Source organism: Ambystoma mexicanum, chromosome 11 (genome assembly GCF_040938575.1).
Source record: "Ambystoma mexicanum isolate Mex_15411 chromosome 11, UKY_AmexF1_1, whole genome shotgun sequence".
In the NCBI taxonomy this organism is placed as follows: Eukaryota; Metazoa; Chordata; class Amphibia; order Caudata; family Ambystomatidae; genus Ambystoma; species Ambystoma mexicanum.
The window spans coordinates 420447446-420465458 of NC_090934.1; the positions used below are offsets into that span (position 1 = coordinate 420447446).

The following is an 18013-nucleotide window of genomic DNA, read 5'->3' on the forward strand; positions in this document are numbered from 1 at the left end:
AGGCATTGAAACAAGAGACCCCTGGTCGATGTCATTTGTACACGGATTCATGGTCCGTGGCGAATGGGTTAGCGGTGTGGTTGCCAACCTGGCAAAAGAATGGGTGGAAAATTCATTCAAAAGAGTTGTGGGGAAAAGAACTGTGGCAAGATATTGCAGAAATGTTATCACAAAGTGAAGTCACTGTGCATCATGTGGACGCGCATTGTGCTACAGACTCATTAGAACGTTGGTTTAATTCTGTTGCAGATGAACACACCAAGATTTCATCTGTGGATGCGGAGGTTCAGGAAGACGATTTGGAGGGTTTGGCCAAGTGGGCTCACCAGAAATGTGGGCACCTTGGAGAAAAGGCTACTATCAGGTGGGCATAAGCTCGAGGAATCAGTATTCCTTTAGAGGTAGTGAAAACGATAATTTTGCAATGTCCAGTGTGCCAACACCAACAGCATAGGCCTATCCCTCAGATTGTTCGGGGTACATTGTGAAGAGGAAAATTACCAGGTCAAATTTGGCAGATTGATTATATCGGTCCCCTGCCAATCAGTAAGGGTTGTCAGTATGCATGCACTATTGTGGATACATACTCGGGATACATGATGGTTTTGCCGTGCAAGCGTGCCACAAAACTGAACACCATTAGGTTGTTAGATCAGATCAGATTGCATTACTGAGTGTCTTTGCAGATTCAAAGTGACAATGGGTCACACTTCAAAGGCAAATTGATTCAGGAATATTGTCAGGAAAAGAGCATTGAATGGCTCTACCATGTGCCTGATTACCCTGCCGCTTCAGGACTGATTGAACGAATAAATGGTTTGTTGAAAGAACAGCTGCGCAAATCTGGAGATGGTAATTTGGCAGGCTGGCGTGATCGTGTGTTTGATGCGGTGCAAGTGCTAAACAATAGGCCTGTGAATGAGCATGAAACTCCTTTGATGCGGCTAATGACTCCTGCCTTACAGATTCAACCCAACTCAGTCAGAGAAACCCTATTGTACTGGGAAATTACCCCAGGTTCTTTAGCTCCCTATCGGGCGACTCCAGAGTCAGCAGGGGTAGACTTACATTCCCATGAGGAAATCAGATTAGACCCAAGAGGGATTGTCGTAATTGAAACAGGGATTGGAGTACAAATTTCCCCAGAGCATATGGGATGGATTGCCCCTAGATCTGGCCTAGCATTGAAGGGAACTCAAGTGTTGGGAGGGGTCATTGATGCCGATTACCAAGACGAGATCAAAGTCGTCCTGATGAATAGTGGGGACCAATTGTTACCGATCCACAAGGGCGATCGGGTGGCCCAACTAATTATTATCCCCGCTAAATTGTCCATGATTAAGAATGGGGAACCTCCTACAGTGTTAACTACCCGTGGGGATCGTCGTTTTGGCTTTTCAGACAGTATGGTACCGGGTGCGAAGGTGTGGGTGGAAAGGCCAAGTGGCCCACCAGTACCCGCAGATTTCATTGCATCAGGCAAAGACCAAGTAGTTTTAGTGATGGAGCCTGGTAGAAAGAAATGGCAATATGTGCCCGCAGACAAATGTTACCTAAGAGAGTGATTTACAACACTGATATCTCTTTCTTGGGTTTGCCTTGTAGATCCTGTGTCTGGCTGGTGTAATTGTGGGACTAAATGGACTCCGTTCGGGAGAGTCAAATGGCATGCTGCTACCAATGAAAAATGTTACGTCTGTGCCAACGATCAAGGAGAAACTGATAATGATGAGTAATGATGTCCAAAAGCAGCCCTATGCCGATGCCGAAAAGCCAGCCAGACCGAAGACATGGATTTGTGAAATGCGGCAAACACATCAGGCGCAAGTGAAAACAACATTGATGCCAGTTATGTGAGAGGCATCTTCAGGACGGTGAAAATATTCTCCAACGATCACCCAAACGGAGAATATGTGGACATACCTGGCACAACAGGTGCTCAACATTAGACACTTTTGCCTTACTGACTTGCCCAATGCTGAAGCCTTACTGACTACGTGCTTAGTAGCAGTGCCGATGCCAGTTCCGGTTCTAAAGCATATTTTCAGCATCACGCACAATGATTCTTTGGTTCAAGATTCCGATATCAGGCAACCCTTTTCCGTCTGAGTACTGCAGGTTTTGCCAGGAAACAGATCGCAAATGGAGAAATTTGACACGTATTATAACCTATAATATAACTCAAGGCGATGTATGTTACCTTATGACATGCAATGCAAAAGAAATTGGCAAATGCCAACAGCTCAATTTAACCAAACAGCAAAATCAAACTGTTTGAGAAACGATTGTGTTCACGAGTTCCACGCACATGTACCAGTGTGAATAACACTGTCTTGTAATCATACAGTGATAGCTGCCAGTCATCTGAATCATGTGAAACTTCCAACCAGATGGCTCTTTTCATGTGGTAACATCACATACACTTATATTCCAGCTAACATTTCCGGAGGTCCATGTGCCTTAACTCGATTAGGACTAATGATGTTCCCTTTACACCCAGCGATATCTCGAGGCAAAAGGTCAACCTTTGAGTCTGTGGGTCTATCCCCCGATTGTGATTCACATGTGCATTTGCTATCAGAAGCTGAGGTTCTAGCATTAACCCTTTCATTAGTGGGAGTTTGGGGTTTAGCTAGGGGTTACAAATCTTTGATCAAATTAGCATGTTTAGCAGTCAAAGCACTGAATCATACTTCTCAAGCATTAGAAGAGTTACTCCTTGATAGCAAAGTTATTAGAAAAGCAACTTTGCAAAACAGGGCTGCTGTTGATGATCTATTGCTAAAGCATAATTTAGGTTGTTACGCAGTTGAAGGTATGTGTTGTTTCAATCTAAGTGACCATCCACGATCCATTGAAAGTCATATTCGAGGTTTGAGGGATCTCGTTTCTCAAGTGTCCCAGGATCATACTGGGAATTGGTGGGATTGGTTATTTTCATGATTCCGGATATAGGGGGTACACTGCGTTACACTTTTGCTTGTATTTGCATTATATTAGCCATCATAATAGCTGCTTGTTGTTGTATTCAATGCATTCCCAACTTAGTTTTAACATTTCGTCGGTTTCAGAGACCGGCTCCTCTGCCACTGGGCTATGGAAGATAAATATCCAAGGGTGGAATTGTTATGCTTGAGCTAAAACATGGCGCTGGTGCGCAGTGTATTCTGGGGGCACTCAGAGCCATAATGGATATTTACTCCTTGCCTCAGTGAAAAGCTGTACTTACTTTGCTGAGAGCTGGATTTACTTTGCTGAAGAAAACATGCTTTCCAAACCTGGTATGCAGTCAAGGACATTCTGCTGGGAAAGCTGGTTTTGTTATGTCTTGTTATGAGTTATGGGACTGTTTTCCGTGGTGTGTGTTCTTAGGAGAGTGAAGCGCTTTGCTCCTTGAGGTTACTGTCGGCTGACCCAGCTGGCAAACAACGGTTACCCATCAATGCGCAAGTGCATTGCCAGAAGGTTCGAGAAATTACAACCCCTTTTTGAGGAGTGCATGTATGCGGAACCCCTCAACGATCAGATGGGACAAGTACAAAAACCTCAGTCGGAAGGGGGACGCCTTTGTCCGGCATACCTGTGGGCTGTTGTGCTCGCGGCCTGGCTGTTACCGGGGTCTTCCAGCCGCTTCTGGCGAGATGAGGGATTCAGTTACACCCACGGTGATGTATTTTCCTTTGAATTCTCTGTCTTTTCTGTGATTTATTTCCGTGTTATACAGCTATTTATTCAAAGCTTGGAAGCAATAAGTGATAAGTGCTTATTATTTTCTAAGCGTGCGTGTGGTTGTAAGTCATTGCATCGTCTACTTCCGTTCAAAGTATTGGCTCTACAATTGCGCTGGTGATTAATGACTGTCCGTGCACTCTGGGCGAGCAATACACACATCAAAACACTCTTTTACAATTGTAAATAAACAAAATGGACCTTGCATGCGATTGTCAAAAGCCAAAACCAGAGTCTTACTTTTCAACACAGGCAGCCTTGTTGACAAACTAAAGATGCCTTAAAAATGTGGGCATTCCACAGTTTGGAAGGAAAGGAACTGTTAACAGTCAAACTCCCTGGCCTAAACCATTGACATGTAGATCATAAAGTGAAGTGGACATGGATGTCATGATACGAAAAAGCATCATGTGAAAAAGGAATATCAAGGTTTGAAAACATCAGCTTTCTGTATATGGAAAAATAAAATTATGCATTTGGTCCAAGTAGGCGTTTTCGCATGAGATTCACTGGCCTGAGCTTTTCCCTTACCCCAACAGCGACAAGGAGCAGGCTCTGCTCATCCATCTCCCTAAAGATCTTTTTGAAGCCCACAGAGCTAAGATTAGTGGGCAGAGCTTGGGCCAGGCCGCAGGCTTTATGGGGTAGCAGATGACATAGAATAAACAAACCTGTTCATGGAAAAACTATTAATACAAATAAGAAATAAGGATTTAAATTCAATTTGCGGTGTGGCCAAGACTTGAATGACAAATGACATGTTGCAGGACTGCCTCATGATGATGAGAGGCCAAAGGGTTACATCATTTGTCCAGCAAGATAAGATCACTTCTGCAGATGCTACTTCACAAGAGGGGTTAATGGTTTTACATCAGGCCAGAGTCAACAGAGGATAGCAGATGCCCTGAGCTTATGTTCAGAAGGGAAATTAAACTTTGTGAAACCAAAGGAGCATGTATTTATTTTGCCATAGATTTATATTAGGAATCACGTTTTGCCCATTAACCTTGGAACTGTGATACTTACAGAAATCGGACATGTATCATTGGAACACTTATCACAAGGTCGTTCAACCTTGGGAACCCAGAGCTACAACCTGAAATGTGATTATGGCTCCCCGGGAAATGAGAGGACCGTAGTTGTCCAATCCAGTTTGGGAGACAATACGCTGGCACCTCTGTATTTTAATATTATGAGGGTGTCGTCACCGGTATATAAACACAATGGGACAAGGGGGAAGTTGGGTGGAATGGCTGAAGAATTGCTGCAGGATTAACTTTGCCTGGGAGACAGCAATTGAGAAAGACTAAAGGCTGACTGAGCCCTATGACCAAGGAGAGCCCCATAGCGGGTTGAATGTTGCGAGTTGATGACTGAACCTGAGCATGAAGTCTTGATGCCTTTCCTGAGCACCAAAAACAGATGTTCAATGTAAGTAGCTTGTCCAACAGAATCAAGTGTGTGGGGAATCCGTTTGAGTTAATACCTCCCCCTTAATTAGTGGGTCGGGGTATAGAAGTAGACCCTTAGTATATTTTCATAAATAATATTTCAATTAACTTCCCTATAGCCAAATGACACTGGGTGAATAACATTAGAAATAAACAAACTCACTCCCAGTGCGAATAAAAATGAGTCTGTTAATGTAATCGAGTACACCTATTTTCCTGAACAACTTGCCAGAATTCCCTAAAGGGAAGGGGTGTCCTTGTCTAATAACAAAAGTCTTAACGGTCACCATTCCTCAGACCTGGCCTTTAAGCAGAGGGGTGCTGAATGTATCTGAATGACTAGGTTTTTGGTGCTGGGGTTGAGAAGTGTCTTGCTAAATGAAACAAAGGGAAGTCCCTAATTGAAAATGGCACCCTCCCTCCAGAGAGTGAGAAAGTCACCCTGACGGAAAAGAGATTTTGCCAAAGGAAGAAAGGTTCCATAGGTAATAAATTTGTGGTTTTTCAAAATGTGTTCTGCTCCAATACTGTAAAGCACTGCAAATCGCGAAGGGAGAAAAGACTACAGATTGCTGCATGTGAGAATTGTTTTACCAGTTAGAAAAGTATTCTATTATTTCAACCAACTTTAGGTAAAGTGTATGATCTGCTCAGATTTCAATGTGCTACATTATTTTGTGCATTACGAGTATTTTGTGAGTGACCCAAGTAATTGTAGTACCCCTTAGTCCCGGAGTTCTATGTAACCTGGGAGGAAAAGAATCCCAGGAAGGACTACTGCAAGTGATTTTTGATTAAGACGTCTGGGATCTGGGTTATCCTGAACAAACCAGTGTTTTCAATTGTGCAAAGAGTTGTTAGGAAAGAAAAGCATTTGGGCCACGGAGTGAGGTGGCGTATTGGTAATTTTGTACAAACATTGATTGGACGTTTGAATTAATAATATATATTCTTTCTATACACCAGCCTGGCTCTTGGCTTATCTGTGGCACAGGGGGAGGGATCTACGAGTCAGAGCTAGATAGAACTTTAAAGATATATTGTGTGGCGCATTTCATACAAAACTAGGATATGATTATTTGAAAACCAAGGAATCGGAGGGCCTGCCCGACAGGGTGTTGCCAGGTATTATAGGGAACACAGTGCAGTCAATCGGACTCAGCTACGCCAAGTAAACGGAACAGCTGGAAAAAGTAAGGCTGTACTAAGATCAACAATCTCAGAGCGGCATACAACCATCCAATCCCCATGTTCCCTGGGGCCCTATTCATACGAAAAGAATGAAAGGCCCCGGTTTCTCTTGTGCAACTGCCAGCTTTGAGCTGTGACCTGTCAGCAGAGGAAATGCACCAATGATGGAACCAATCAGAACACGCAATCTTGCATGTCACAACGTGGTACGCTCGGTCGGTCTTACACCGTTGCACCATCAGGAAAACACAGTCCTCTACTGTGCCGTGGTCCAAAACTTGCAAACCCTTGATTGTCATGCTGTTACACATCAGGGGCCCCTGCAACTAATGCCGGATACTCACCACCCCCATGCACTGTATACTGTAGCCCCCCCCCAAACAGCCTCATAACGCATGGGATGCAGATTTTAGGCTATGCCATCCATCCCAGTGCCCCGTCAACTGTTGCTCCTAACTCATGCCCTGTGACCAGAGGCACAGCCTCCTCCCCGGATATCCAGACATTAGCAGCCGGACAAATTAGGCACACACCACCATGCTATTTGATCGTTGTGAAACTCACAGCAATTATAGTTTGATCTGTACAGCGCTGACAACTACCCTTTGCCAACTGCAGCACCCACTGTCCTATGGCCTAAATTCCGACGCCCCTACCACCACCAAATCAGGAACCCCCAAATTTCCATGCAATGGTAAGCAAGCAGGCCATAACTGCCCCAATCCCAACAAACGTTCATTGGTAAGTAATTCTACCTACCTAATTGAGTAGGTAGGTAGGTGTCCTCTTGCTTCATCTCTGCTCGATGTTTAACTCTCCTATGTTACACTCTTAGTTGAAGGTTATGATTTGTAGAGTAACAGGGTTTTACTCCTTGGCCAGGGGTTTAAATGACCAGCTCCCTGTTCCTAGAACATCCGCTTCCCTTTGGCCTACACAACACCCCCAGCTCCATGCCCTTTGTTATGAGATTATACCCATATACTTACAGTCCAAGAAGCACCACTTTGGAGAAAGCTTCTGCGAGGAAAGTGTTTTCGGCTTGGTACCATCTCCCTCCTGTGTGATGAGAAACAGATGAGTCAGCATTGGGTTGCAAGTGTATGAGCCTGCCAGTAGAAAGGAGCATTACAATCTGAATCAGATCATGGGAGGTCCCCGAAGCATCTTGGGGATGCCCTAAAAACTCAATGAGATGTTGGGACATCTAGGAGCTCTTGGAGGGGCCCAGGTAGCTCAAAGGTGTTCCGGCACCTCCACCGGACCACCAGTAGGATCTCCTCTGCTGATCAGCCATTTCGCGCATAGTACTGGAGCAGAACGTGCACATATGCTACAAAGCCTTGGACCACGTGGCCAGCACACAGGGGAACAAAGGGACACAATGCTGCTACTACATACAACACATCCCATGCAGGCTGAACCAAGGAGGCACAGGGAGGACAAGGCATGGTGCACAACACTACACATGGATACAGACAGGCCTGTGTGGGCCCAGTGCACAAAGAATACACACCTGTATGACCAGACGCTGCAGAGCAGGGGGGTACGGAGGGAAATCCTGTGAAAAGGTAACCGTGTTATCACCCATTAAGGTATCTCAGTGGGTCGAGTGATTGCCCAGAGTTCTACAGATCAAGGATTTGCGTACCATCACGGCTAACCTAGACTTAATTTTGAGTCCCATTACATTGGCTAGAACATTCATTATTAGGAAAATTCTGTTTGTTATGCCTGCTATACAAAAATAATCTCAACCATGTACAATTTGGAGTTTAGCAACCATGGAATGCCATCAGCCAGCCATGTGGAGTGTAACGATGGCGGAATGTCTTCACAATCTGTGCAGAGTGTAGTGACTGGGATGCCATAGGGTCACGTGGAGTGTAGGGATGGCGGAATGCCATCAGCGGGCAGCACGGAGCGTAGGGACGACAGGGAAAGCTAGATATTGAATTGAACCATCCCTTGACACTGGGCAGGTGGACAGGAGCAGGAGTCTGCACAAGACTCGAGGACGAGTATTAGGTCTGGACATTCAAGGTTAGACTGGTAGGGGAAAAGGGCAGAAATGAGAGGCAGCCTAGTGGAACCATGTGAAGCTTCCATGGTAGGGGGCATTGTACATAGTGCCCATGGGACCACAGAGCCCCCCTTCTTCATCCCCAAACCCTGGCAAAAAAATCCCTTAATAGGGTTGGGCTTTAGGTGGCATGTTTGACTTGAACATCTGGCTCAGCCAGCTCACACCTCACCCACTCTGTGTCAATTCATCCGCTCCCCTGCCCCAAACAATGAGTCACAACTCCCGGCACACAGCAGACTACCTCCCACCAACCTAACCACAAACTTCAGCCCCCACAATTACAAGACCCCCTGCACCCAACAGAACATCCAGCCAAACCACAAGTGTCTGCGTATAATTGACTTTCTCACCACACAGCTTCAACTCCACAGTGACACATGTAGCATAAAAGCCCCATACAACACATCCCCTTCAGCGAGAAAGCACACAAGTGTTCAAACATTTTGCAACATGACACACGGCTTCTTCTTTGCACCACTACATCTAGGCTTCAAGGGGAGGCTGTGTTCTACAACTGAAAAGGGATTGCTTTAAGGTGCTTGCCAGCAGGCGCACACCATCATTGATCTTATGGAGCTTTTGAGCTCAACTGCTCATTTCTGGGCCAGTGCAGATTTGGCCTCAATGATGTACAGGGCTGTCCTTAGCACAGGGTACCAATTCTAAATGGGTCGGGGACTTCAGGGCCAGACTTTAAATGGGCGGCACAGGCGGCAAGGCCAAAGAGATGCAACACTCTCCCTTGGCCAGTTACCACACTCTCAAACTTTTCACTCTGGCATGTTGCTGGGGCTTGCTGTAATAAGGGCAGGGAAAGTAACACATTCTGTTGTTCTCATGCATGAACTTTCAGGCAATTGAAACAGATGGGACATTTCCACTAGAAAGACAGCACAGCTGCAGTTACCTACAAAATATTTGCCTGCTTCAAAGACAGTCATGCAAATCTTATTTTTAACAAAAACGTAACACATTTCAGAGTGAAACAGAAACTGATATACAGTGGTAAAAGGAATTTGGGCCTTAGTTAAGGAATCGAATAGAGAAAGGTTGGGAGATTAGAGGGGACAACTCATCTTCAGGCTTACCTCAGACTCCTCCTCTCCTTCACTCATCTGTGATTGCCTAATCGCCATTCAAAATTGGTGTGCCGCTAACGTTCTTTGTCTAAATGCCAACAAGACTGAGATCCTCCTCATTGGTACACCTTCACCCTCCTTTCCGCTCACACTCTGGCTGGCCTCCCTCGGCCCTTCTACTCGCGAGGCCAAGAACCTTAGGGTCATCTTTGACTCCACACCTTCCTTCTCTGCACACATTTCTGATGTCTCTAAAAAGTCAAACTTCTTACTGCATCTCCTTAGAGGTACCCTGCCTTTCCTCGCCTTCCCCCAGAAGCTCACTGTCTCGCAAGCTCTGGTTCTCACTAGGTTGGACTACTTTACAGCCGCTTTCTAAATCTGCCTCCCCCCACTCTTCGCCCTTTACAACTAATCCAGAACAGGACAGCAAGACTTGTCCTTGGCCTCAAACCCTCGGATCGTATCTCTCCAGCTCTGAAATCCCTTCATTGACTCCCAGTGGATGCAAATTTTAAACCCTATGCATTGTCCACAAGGCTCTCTGGGGCCTGGGCTCAAAATAACTTCAACTATCCCTCCGTAAATACCTCCCCTCTCGAGCCCTTTGCTCCTCTACTTCTAGCTCCCTTAGTGTCAGTCGTTTTTCAAAGAAACGAGCTGGGGGCAGATAGGTCTTCGGCTGGGGCCTCCCTTTGTAACAGCCTCCCTGCCACCTTGAAACTTGGAGAACCATCTCCGGTTCTGGAAGCACCTCAAAACCTTCCTCTTTGCCTTTGCCCCTCTTCGCCCCTGCTGATCTGTTTTCTCTCTCGGCACCGTGCACCTGGCCACCCTCTGTCCTTCGGGCCCAGGTACCTGCTCACCCTGCCTCCGGGCCACCCCTTGCACTGGATCTGTATCTGTACCCATACAGTACCCCATTTTTCTTCTGCACTTATCAGATATACCCTATCTGACTAATAATACACTTGCCACTTGCTGGCTGCACTACCACTTTTTCACTGCCTGTATTTATTTAGTGCACTTATTTATTCTGTTCTCTCCTCTGTTCTGCACTTTCCACCCCCCCCAGCCCCCGCCTCCACGCACTTTCCCCTGAAATGGAGAACTTCCAGCCCTTTAAGACGAGGTAGCAATACTCTTTAGATGAATGGGGATGCAGAGATTACTCAAAACATCAATAATCAAAACAACTCCGAAAGTATGCAAAAAATATAACTGTTTTAATATCAATTACCTAAAACAGGGAGTACAACGAACGTCATCGGACGTATCATAGCAAGATCTCAATGAACTTCACAGAAAACACTCTTATACCAAAATATATCGTCATAGGTGACGTCCAACCTGCATATTACTATCATCATCCTACATGGCAAACTACACAACCTACTAGCAAGTGTGATTGGGTCTAAGGGAATATCTCCGTATATGTTCAATACTAGTCTAATGGGCGTGAAAGAGGTTATAGGTTTCTTAAAATCAGGTGGGGCAGCTAAGCCCTTCCCTCAAAACAGGTCACTACGAACGTCACTAAATACACAACGTCCCATTGGCTACTTAACTATAAGGCTCTTAATCATGTGGCCCTCTATTGTTGGTGGATTTCGAACCTTCGTCACGCCTACTCCACCCATGCTAGTAGCACGCAGGCCAGACTGCCAGGTACTTGGGGAGCTGGTCATGACCAGAGCTTCTCACCAATTAGAACATCATCCATCATCACCTCAGTGGTCTGCTGTCAATTAGGCCTTTTGAACTTGTTCTTGAAAATTCTCTGTTCTTGCAGAATATACGGGAGGAAAGGCACGCTCTGCCCTTGTGCGCAGGTGTGACCATCATGCTTGTTCAATTTCCTCCCTCCACGTGACTGAAGACCACAAAAATTGAGCTAATGCGTAGAAAAAGGACAAGATAGTTGGTTCTATTTTCAAAAGGTAGTAAGATAGAGGTTTCAGCGAGAAGCAGCATAGTTTTAATCAAATTTGGTTTAGTCTAACAAGCAAAGGAGCTGATTTACTTTTTATCATTTGCTTCCATCCCTCGTTCAACGAGCTATTAGAGATATGGTACCCCAAGTAACGCAACGTTTGAACCCTTTCCATGGCGTGGTCACCTACTCTCCAAGCAAAGGTTTTAGGCGACCTCTTGGTTGCATATTCAAAAAAGAGACAACCTGTGCTGTAACACTATCATCTTCGAAGGCAATATTATTAAGTGTTACCGTTCCCAGTCTAACTGCTGTACCTGCTTCCTAAAGTATGGCCATGTCTGCCAGGTAGAGGTTGAAGAGGGCCGGTGCTGCCACACAACCCTGCCTAAACTCCACAAAAGTTGGAACTGGCTCAGACAGCACACCCTCACCACTCAACCTCACCCACAGCATAGTATTTGTATGTGACAGAGCAAGTAAGCTCACTAAGTGAGTTGGGATCTTATATGCCATCATTTTCTCCCACAACGTGTTCCTACTAACGGTTTCGAAAGCACTGGAAAGGTCTATGGAAGCCATATAGACAGTCCCAATCCCACCTTTCTTTACTGCATGTTGTAATTGTGACATGGTAAATGCATTCAGAGAGGTACCCATACAAGCTCGTAATCCGATTTGAAAGGGGGATAGCAAATTCAAGGATCTTATATTCGCCTTGAGTTCTCTCAGCAGTAGCGTGGCAAAGATCTTACTGGACGAGTACAGCAAGGCGATTGGCCAATCATTCGTAGGGTCTAATTTATCCTCTTGTTTATAAATGGGAATAATGGTCGACTGCCTCCAGGTGTCCGCGACCTTACCTGTTGCAGTGACGTGGTTAAATAGGTCCCCTAGGGGACGAAGCCAAGTATCCAGGTTATTTTTTATCGATAACAGTGGAATGTTATCAGGGCCAGGAGCCCTAGAGGCTTTTGCTCTGCCAATCGCCAAGGCAACATCTCCCCAGCTGTATATGGGAGTTCTCCATTCTGAGGTACCAATGCAGGGGAGCGTGCCGTCTCCCTCAGGTAATGAGTATTTGGTCATCAAGAAGCTTTCCCACACCTGTGATATAATCGGGCACAGTGTAGCGTCCTGCACGTTTTTGGTTCTGTCTTCCATTTATGACCAAAATTTAGAATGATCCCCTTGGAACAGTGTGGTGATAAGTTCCTGTTTTTTACTTATATATGCTTCCCATCTAAGTTGTTTCAGTGTGCTTTTGCATGTGGTGATAATTTGTTTCTTAGCGAACATATAGCCCATACCGACTTTTTGTGTCATTGCCAGAGCCTTCAATGCCCTCCTTTTTACTGCTCTTGCTTTGCTCACCCTTAAATCATGTGTGTGGGTGTGAGTGATATCATACAATTTGCCCCTGTTCGAGATATCTTTTATGCATACATATACCAGGTGACCATTTTGTGCTGTGTGTTTCTGACCTTTGTGTTCCATCCAGTGCATCACCCATTCACATTTCTTAGTAAACAGTCCACAAGCCTCAAATTCCCCTCTGTTGGCGCCCCCCCCATAGCCATAGCCTCGAATTGCAATAGTCTGCTTCAGCCCCCTACCACTTGATTTTACAGGAGGATATATAATCTCACCAACCTGTCAGGGCACCACATTCTAGTGTTGCCGACTAACTGCACTATTAATTATAGGAGATTAATGTCAACTAACAATAATCTCAACTTGGTTGCTGCCAGTCAGGAGATGGTTTATTGGCACATAAGGATATTCAAGAGGACAGGTAGGAGACTACGTAGGAGCAGAACACGGTTACTTTGCCGTAATGTGTACAGATCTAAAAATGTCTTACCCCTGGTAACTCTTTCGATTGGATGTTCTTCCCATATATTCCTCATCTTTAGATATCTTCCTCTCCAGCTGCTTTGTAAAATATTTTTTGCCAGAGACTAGATGTCCCTCAAGGGCCTCTGTCTCGAGGTCTACTTCATCACTGGATTATATATAGCACGCGCAGCGCCAGTTAGCTTCAGTTCTGTTTTTGAAAGAGCACAAGGTGTAATGCACGGAAATTCTACTGCGTGTTAGGCTGGGAGGGGCGATGAGGAATAAGTGGGAGGAACATCTAATTGAAATAACGTTACATGGGGTAAGTAACTTGTTCCACCGAATGGCTCGTGTCCTCCCACGCATTCCTCATCTTTAAATAGACTCACAAACCAGTTTCAGTTCTGGAGGAGGGAGTACGAATTTTCAGATTTGCCGTTAAGATTTCTTATGGACAGAATGTAAGAATGTCCTTCCAAATCCTCCTTCCTGGCCTAAAGATGAATACAGACAGTAATATTTTGGAAAAGTGTGAATAGTAGACATGTGGCTGCCGCACGAATATCACGTATCGGCACCCCTCTTTCTAAAGAAGACATTGCCATGCCCCTTGTGCAATGGGCCCTTAGGCCTTCTGGAGGATCTTCTCCAGCCACCTGTAGCATTCTGTAATGCCCAATATTATCAATCTGGATAATTTTTATTTTGTGACTGCTAGTCCGATCTTGATAAAATGATGGTAGCACAATCTTCCGAGATACATGAAAACCCAACCCAATTTTCAGACGAAAGGTTGGCTTGACTTTAAGCACTATCTTGTCTTTAAAAAGATTGTAAACAGTGGTTTACTAGATAAAGTCTGTAGCTTGGTCACCCTGCGGGCTGTTAATGAGACTAATGGAACAAGTTACTTACCTGTAACTATTGTTCTCCAGCATGGGTCTGGCATGGATTCACATGCTCATGAATATTACCAGTCATCAGGCTGGGCATCCTCGGTAAAAGAAAATACAGTTTCACTTTCACTTTAAAACTGTATTTCTCCTCTGAACCAATCACTGTCCTCTGGATCATACTGCCCCCATCCAATGACAGTCCTCGCCCTAAGATCCACCCTTGGGGGCCATCTTCAGATTTGTTAAACACGTAAAGTTGTAGTATGTACCAGGAAGAGCCACAGAGGGGAAGACTGGAGGGTTTGCATGTGAATCCATGCCAGACCCATGCTGGAGAACAATAGTTACAGGTAAGTAAGTTGTTTATTCTCCAACATGGGGTCCGGCATGGATTCACATGCTCATGAATAACGATCACACATCAGTACATATACACAACCACAGGAGGTGGCAAGGCTCAACAGAAGTAATAAAACTGACCTCTGGAACAGACTCTCCTCAACCAAACAGGTTGCGTAGCACCGCTTGGCCGACTCGGGACTCCTCGAAAAGGTGTGCATGGACCTCCACGTAGCAGCCCTCCAGATGTCGAGCAGGGGCACACCAGAGAGATACGCTGTCATAGCTGCGATGGCTCTGGTGGAATGGGCTCTCGGACAGCCTGGCAGTGGCCTGCTAGCCAGTCAATGACACTGCATGATGCAGCAGGAGAGTCACATGGAGATGGAAGCGTTTGACAAGGCCTTTCCTCGATTTACAAGTCCAAAGTTGACAAACAACTGAGAAGTCTTTCGAAAATCTTTCATTCGTGCCAAAAAGAATTTCAAGACACGAGCAACGTCCAGCGAATGCAAGGCCATCTCAGCCGGCGACGACAAATGGAAAAAATACAGGCAACACCAAAGGTTTATTAAGGTGGAATTCCGACGGTACCTTTGGCATAAAGTTGGGGTGTGTACGCAGTACCACCCTTGAAGCATGGAAAGTAAGGCTGCTTGCAAGATGGGGCTTGAAATTCCCCGACCCGCCTGGCCCAGGTGATAGCCACAAGGAAAGCCGTCTTCCACGAGAGAAACTTCAGTGCAGCCTGATGCATAGTTTCGAAGGGTCCTCCCAGAAGCTTAGTCAACACAACATTGAGCTCCCAAGCTGGGGCAGGAGCATTCAGCAGCGGGGAAAGTCCTGAAAAGCTCCTTAAGGAACTCTTTGATGAGTCTGAGACCACAGCGAAGCTCTGCCCAGGGACATGGTATCCCTGGATATGGCGGATAGAGGCGTGAGCCAGTCCTGCTTTGGCCAAGGAAAGTAAGTATGGCAGAAGTTGCAGAGCCGTGACACGCAGCAGGGTAATCTTCCGAGTCTGGAACCACACCGAGAAGTGTTTCCATTTAAGTCTGTAGCACTTCAACGTAGATGAGGCTCTGGACCTGGCCAGGATGTGCTTACATTCTGAGGGTAAAGCATAACCTCCAAACTCAGGTTCAGAGACCCTGGGTTGTGATGCAGAATTCCCCCCCCCCCTTCTCTGGTGAGAAGGTCCCAGGGACAGTGGTAGCCTGAGGGATTGGACCACCGAGAGGCGTAGTAAATCCAGATAAAAGATCTGCCTCTGCCATGCCAGGGCTACGAGTATCATCCTGCAGTGGCACTGTCTGAGTGTGTTGATCACACATAGGAGGAGTGGAAATGGGCAGAAAGCGCATGGGAACTGTGCCTCCACGGGAACTCGTCCCCCAAGCTCCTCGGTTGAGCGAACCTCTGGCACTTGGTGTTCGCCGCCGTCGCGAAGAGGTCTATCTGGGGTCGTCCCCATTCGCTGAAAAGTAAGTCCACCTGGTTCTGGTGAATCTCCCACTCATGGAAAGAACGCAGTTCCCTGCTGAGTGAGTCAGCGATGGTATTCTTGACTCTTGCCAGGTGAAACGGAATTAGGAACATGCCTTGATGAATGGCCCACTGCCACAAGTCCTGGGCCTCTTGGAGAGTTTGTTTGTTTTATTCATTTGAAATGCGGGGATATCTGGGCGCAACAGTTACAGAAAATGCAAAGCTTAGGTTACAACATTACAGGAAATAGGCAGGAATGAGCATATATACAGGTTGAAAACAGGAGGGCACGTTACAGGAGATGGACAGGAATAAAACCTATGTGCAGGTTAAATCAAAAGGTAGACATTTGCGTAGCAGATAAGTGCCAAGGAGTGTTCTTACGGCAGACATGCCTAGAGGTCAGTAGATTTGAGCATGTTAATGTAATTCCGTCTGAAGAGTGCCGAGACAGAGGCCCCTCCCCCCTGTTTTCGAATGTAGAACATGGTCGTGGTGTGGTCTGTGAAGATCCTTACCACCTTGTCATTCAATGACGGTAGGAAAGACTTGAGAAGAATTAGATCCAGAATCGGCATCCAACCACCAGTCTTCATTTGGACTAGAAAGTATCTGAAATATACTCTGCAGCCCAGAGTCGCTGAGGGACGGGCTCCATTGCCCCTTTCTGTAACATGGACCGCACCTCTTGTAGAAGCTGTGACCCCTGTAGTTCCTGACGCTGAATCAGGGGGATACAAGGACACTTGCGTTGGAACTCCCTCTCCGAGAGCGTCCAGCACCCTTCTGACCGTGGTGATCTTTTCTCACATGCTGACAAACTTAACCGGCCGGCTGGCCACTGGGGTGCGTAAGTGGGGGCCCGGAGCCACAGCCGGTCCAGGCCTGTTTGGGGGAGAGGGGGTGATCTGCGTTGCGGACAGCTCTGCTGCTGACCTCTGCTGCCTTGAAAGCACCCCCTGTATGCCTCTTGAGTGGAAGAGCACAGGGGCTGCCGGTAAGGGGTACTATGACCTTTTGATGACCTTCCTGGCTTTCCTCTGGAGGAGCGAAAGAACGAGGACCATTGCTGCTGCAAAGTTAAAGTGCAGTCTTTGTGTCAGTCTATCACCTGCAAAGACTCATCGACTGCCTTTCCGAAGTGGTTTTCCCCGTTGAACAGCATTTCCAGCACCTTTGTCTGAACACCCGGTCTGAAGTTCGTAGCCTTCAACCAACCTTGAGGGCGCAGGGTCACCCCCGGTCCCCCATCTGGCGAAATCCTGTGTCTGCAATGTCTACCGCCACAGTGATGGTGTGATCCGAGGCCACCTCTCCTTCCTGAAAAAGTTTGTGCCTCAACCTGCTTATCCTCGGGTAGAAAATGCAGGATAGGGCCCAGCTTGTACCAGAGTTCCCCGTCATAACAGGACAACATTGCTAGTGTGTTTGCTGCCTTGATGGTAGCGGCTGCTGTGTATCCTCTTGCCCATCGCATCCAGCTTCTTCCCCTCCTGGTCCAGAGGTACCATGGCTGCTGATGACTTGTTTACCAAGCGTTTCCTAGGTGTGGCCAAGACCAGCGAATCCAGCGAGGGCTGAGGATTTAGGCCCCTGGGTGCTGAATCAGGTACCCTGTATTTCTTCTCCAATCTGTCCCGTTTCATCAGGGCTGTACTTGGGTTCTTCATAAGGGCTAGGCCCTCTTCCCAGATGTCACCCATGAAGGGGACGGACATGATGCTCTTCCTCCTCTCAGGAGGTAGTTGGGCTGGAGCGGCCACCTGGTCTCTATCTGGCACCGGTTCCTTTGCCGCTGCTTCTGAAGCCATATTTCGCCTTGGGGTCAAGGACACCCACTTGGTTGGCACCACCTCTTTCCTGGACCTGTTCTTTCCGAGCTGTGGCAGACGTCATAGATTTAGAGAACAAAGTCCTTGCGGCTGCCTTCGTCGACTGTGCTGTCGACTCCATAGACTTGGCCTTGGTTACAGCCTTAGCTG

General features: G+C 46.6%; 1 protein-coding gene across 17 annotated transcripts in view; it reads right to left on the reverse strand.

The window, feature by feature from the left end:
• The window catches only part of DGKZ (diacylglycerol kinase zeta), a 1700725-nt gene that overhangs the window by 512861 nt on the left and 1169851 nt on the right, over positions 1 to 18013 (reverse strand). For 14 of the 17 annotated variants that reach the window (XM_069623235.1, XM_069623234.1, XM_069623231.1 and 11 more), the window contains 2 exons: positions 7888 to 7932; positions 7361 to 7430 (listed from right to left, as the gene is read on the reverse strand). In XM_069623235.1, coding sequence (XP_069479336.1) covers positions 7361 to 7430; positions 7888 to 7932 — 115 coding nt within the window. The remainder of the gene's footprint in view (positions 1 to 7360; positions 7431 to 7887; positions 7933 to 18013) is intronic. The other 3 variants (XM_069623237.1, XM_069623226.1, XM_069623238.1) reach the window with 1 other exon arrangement.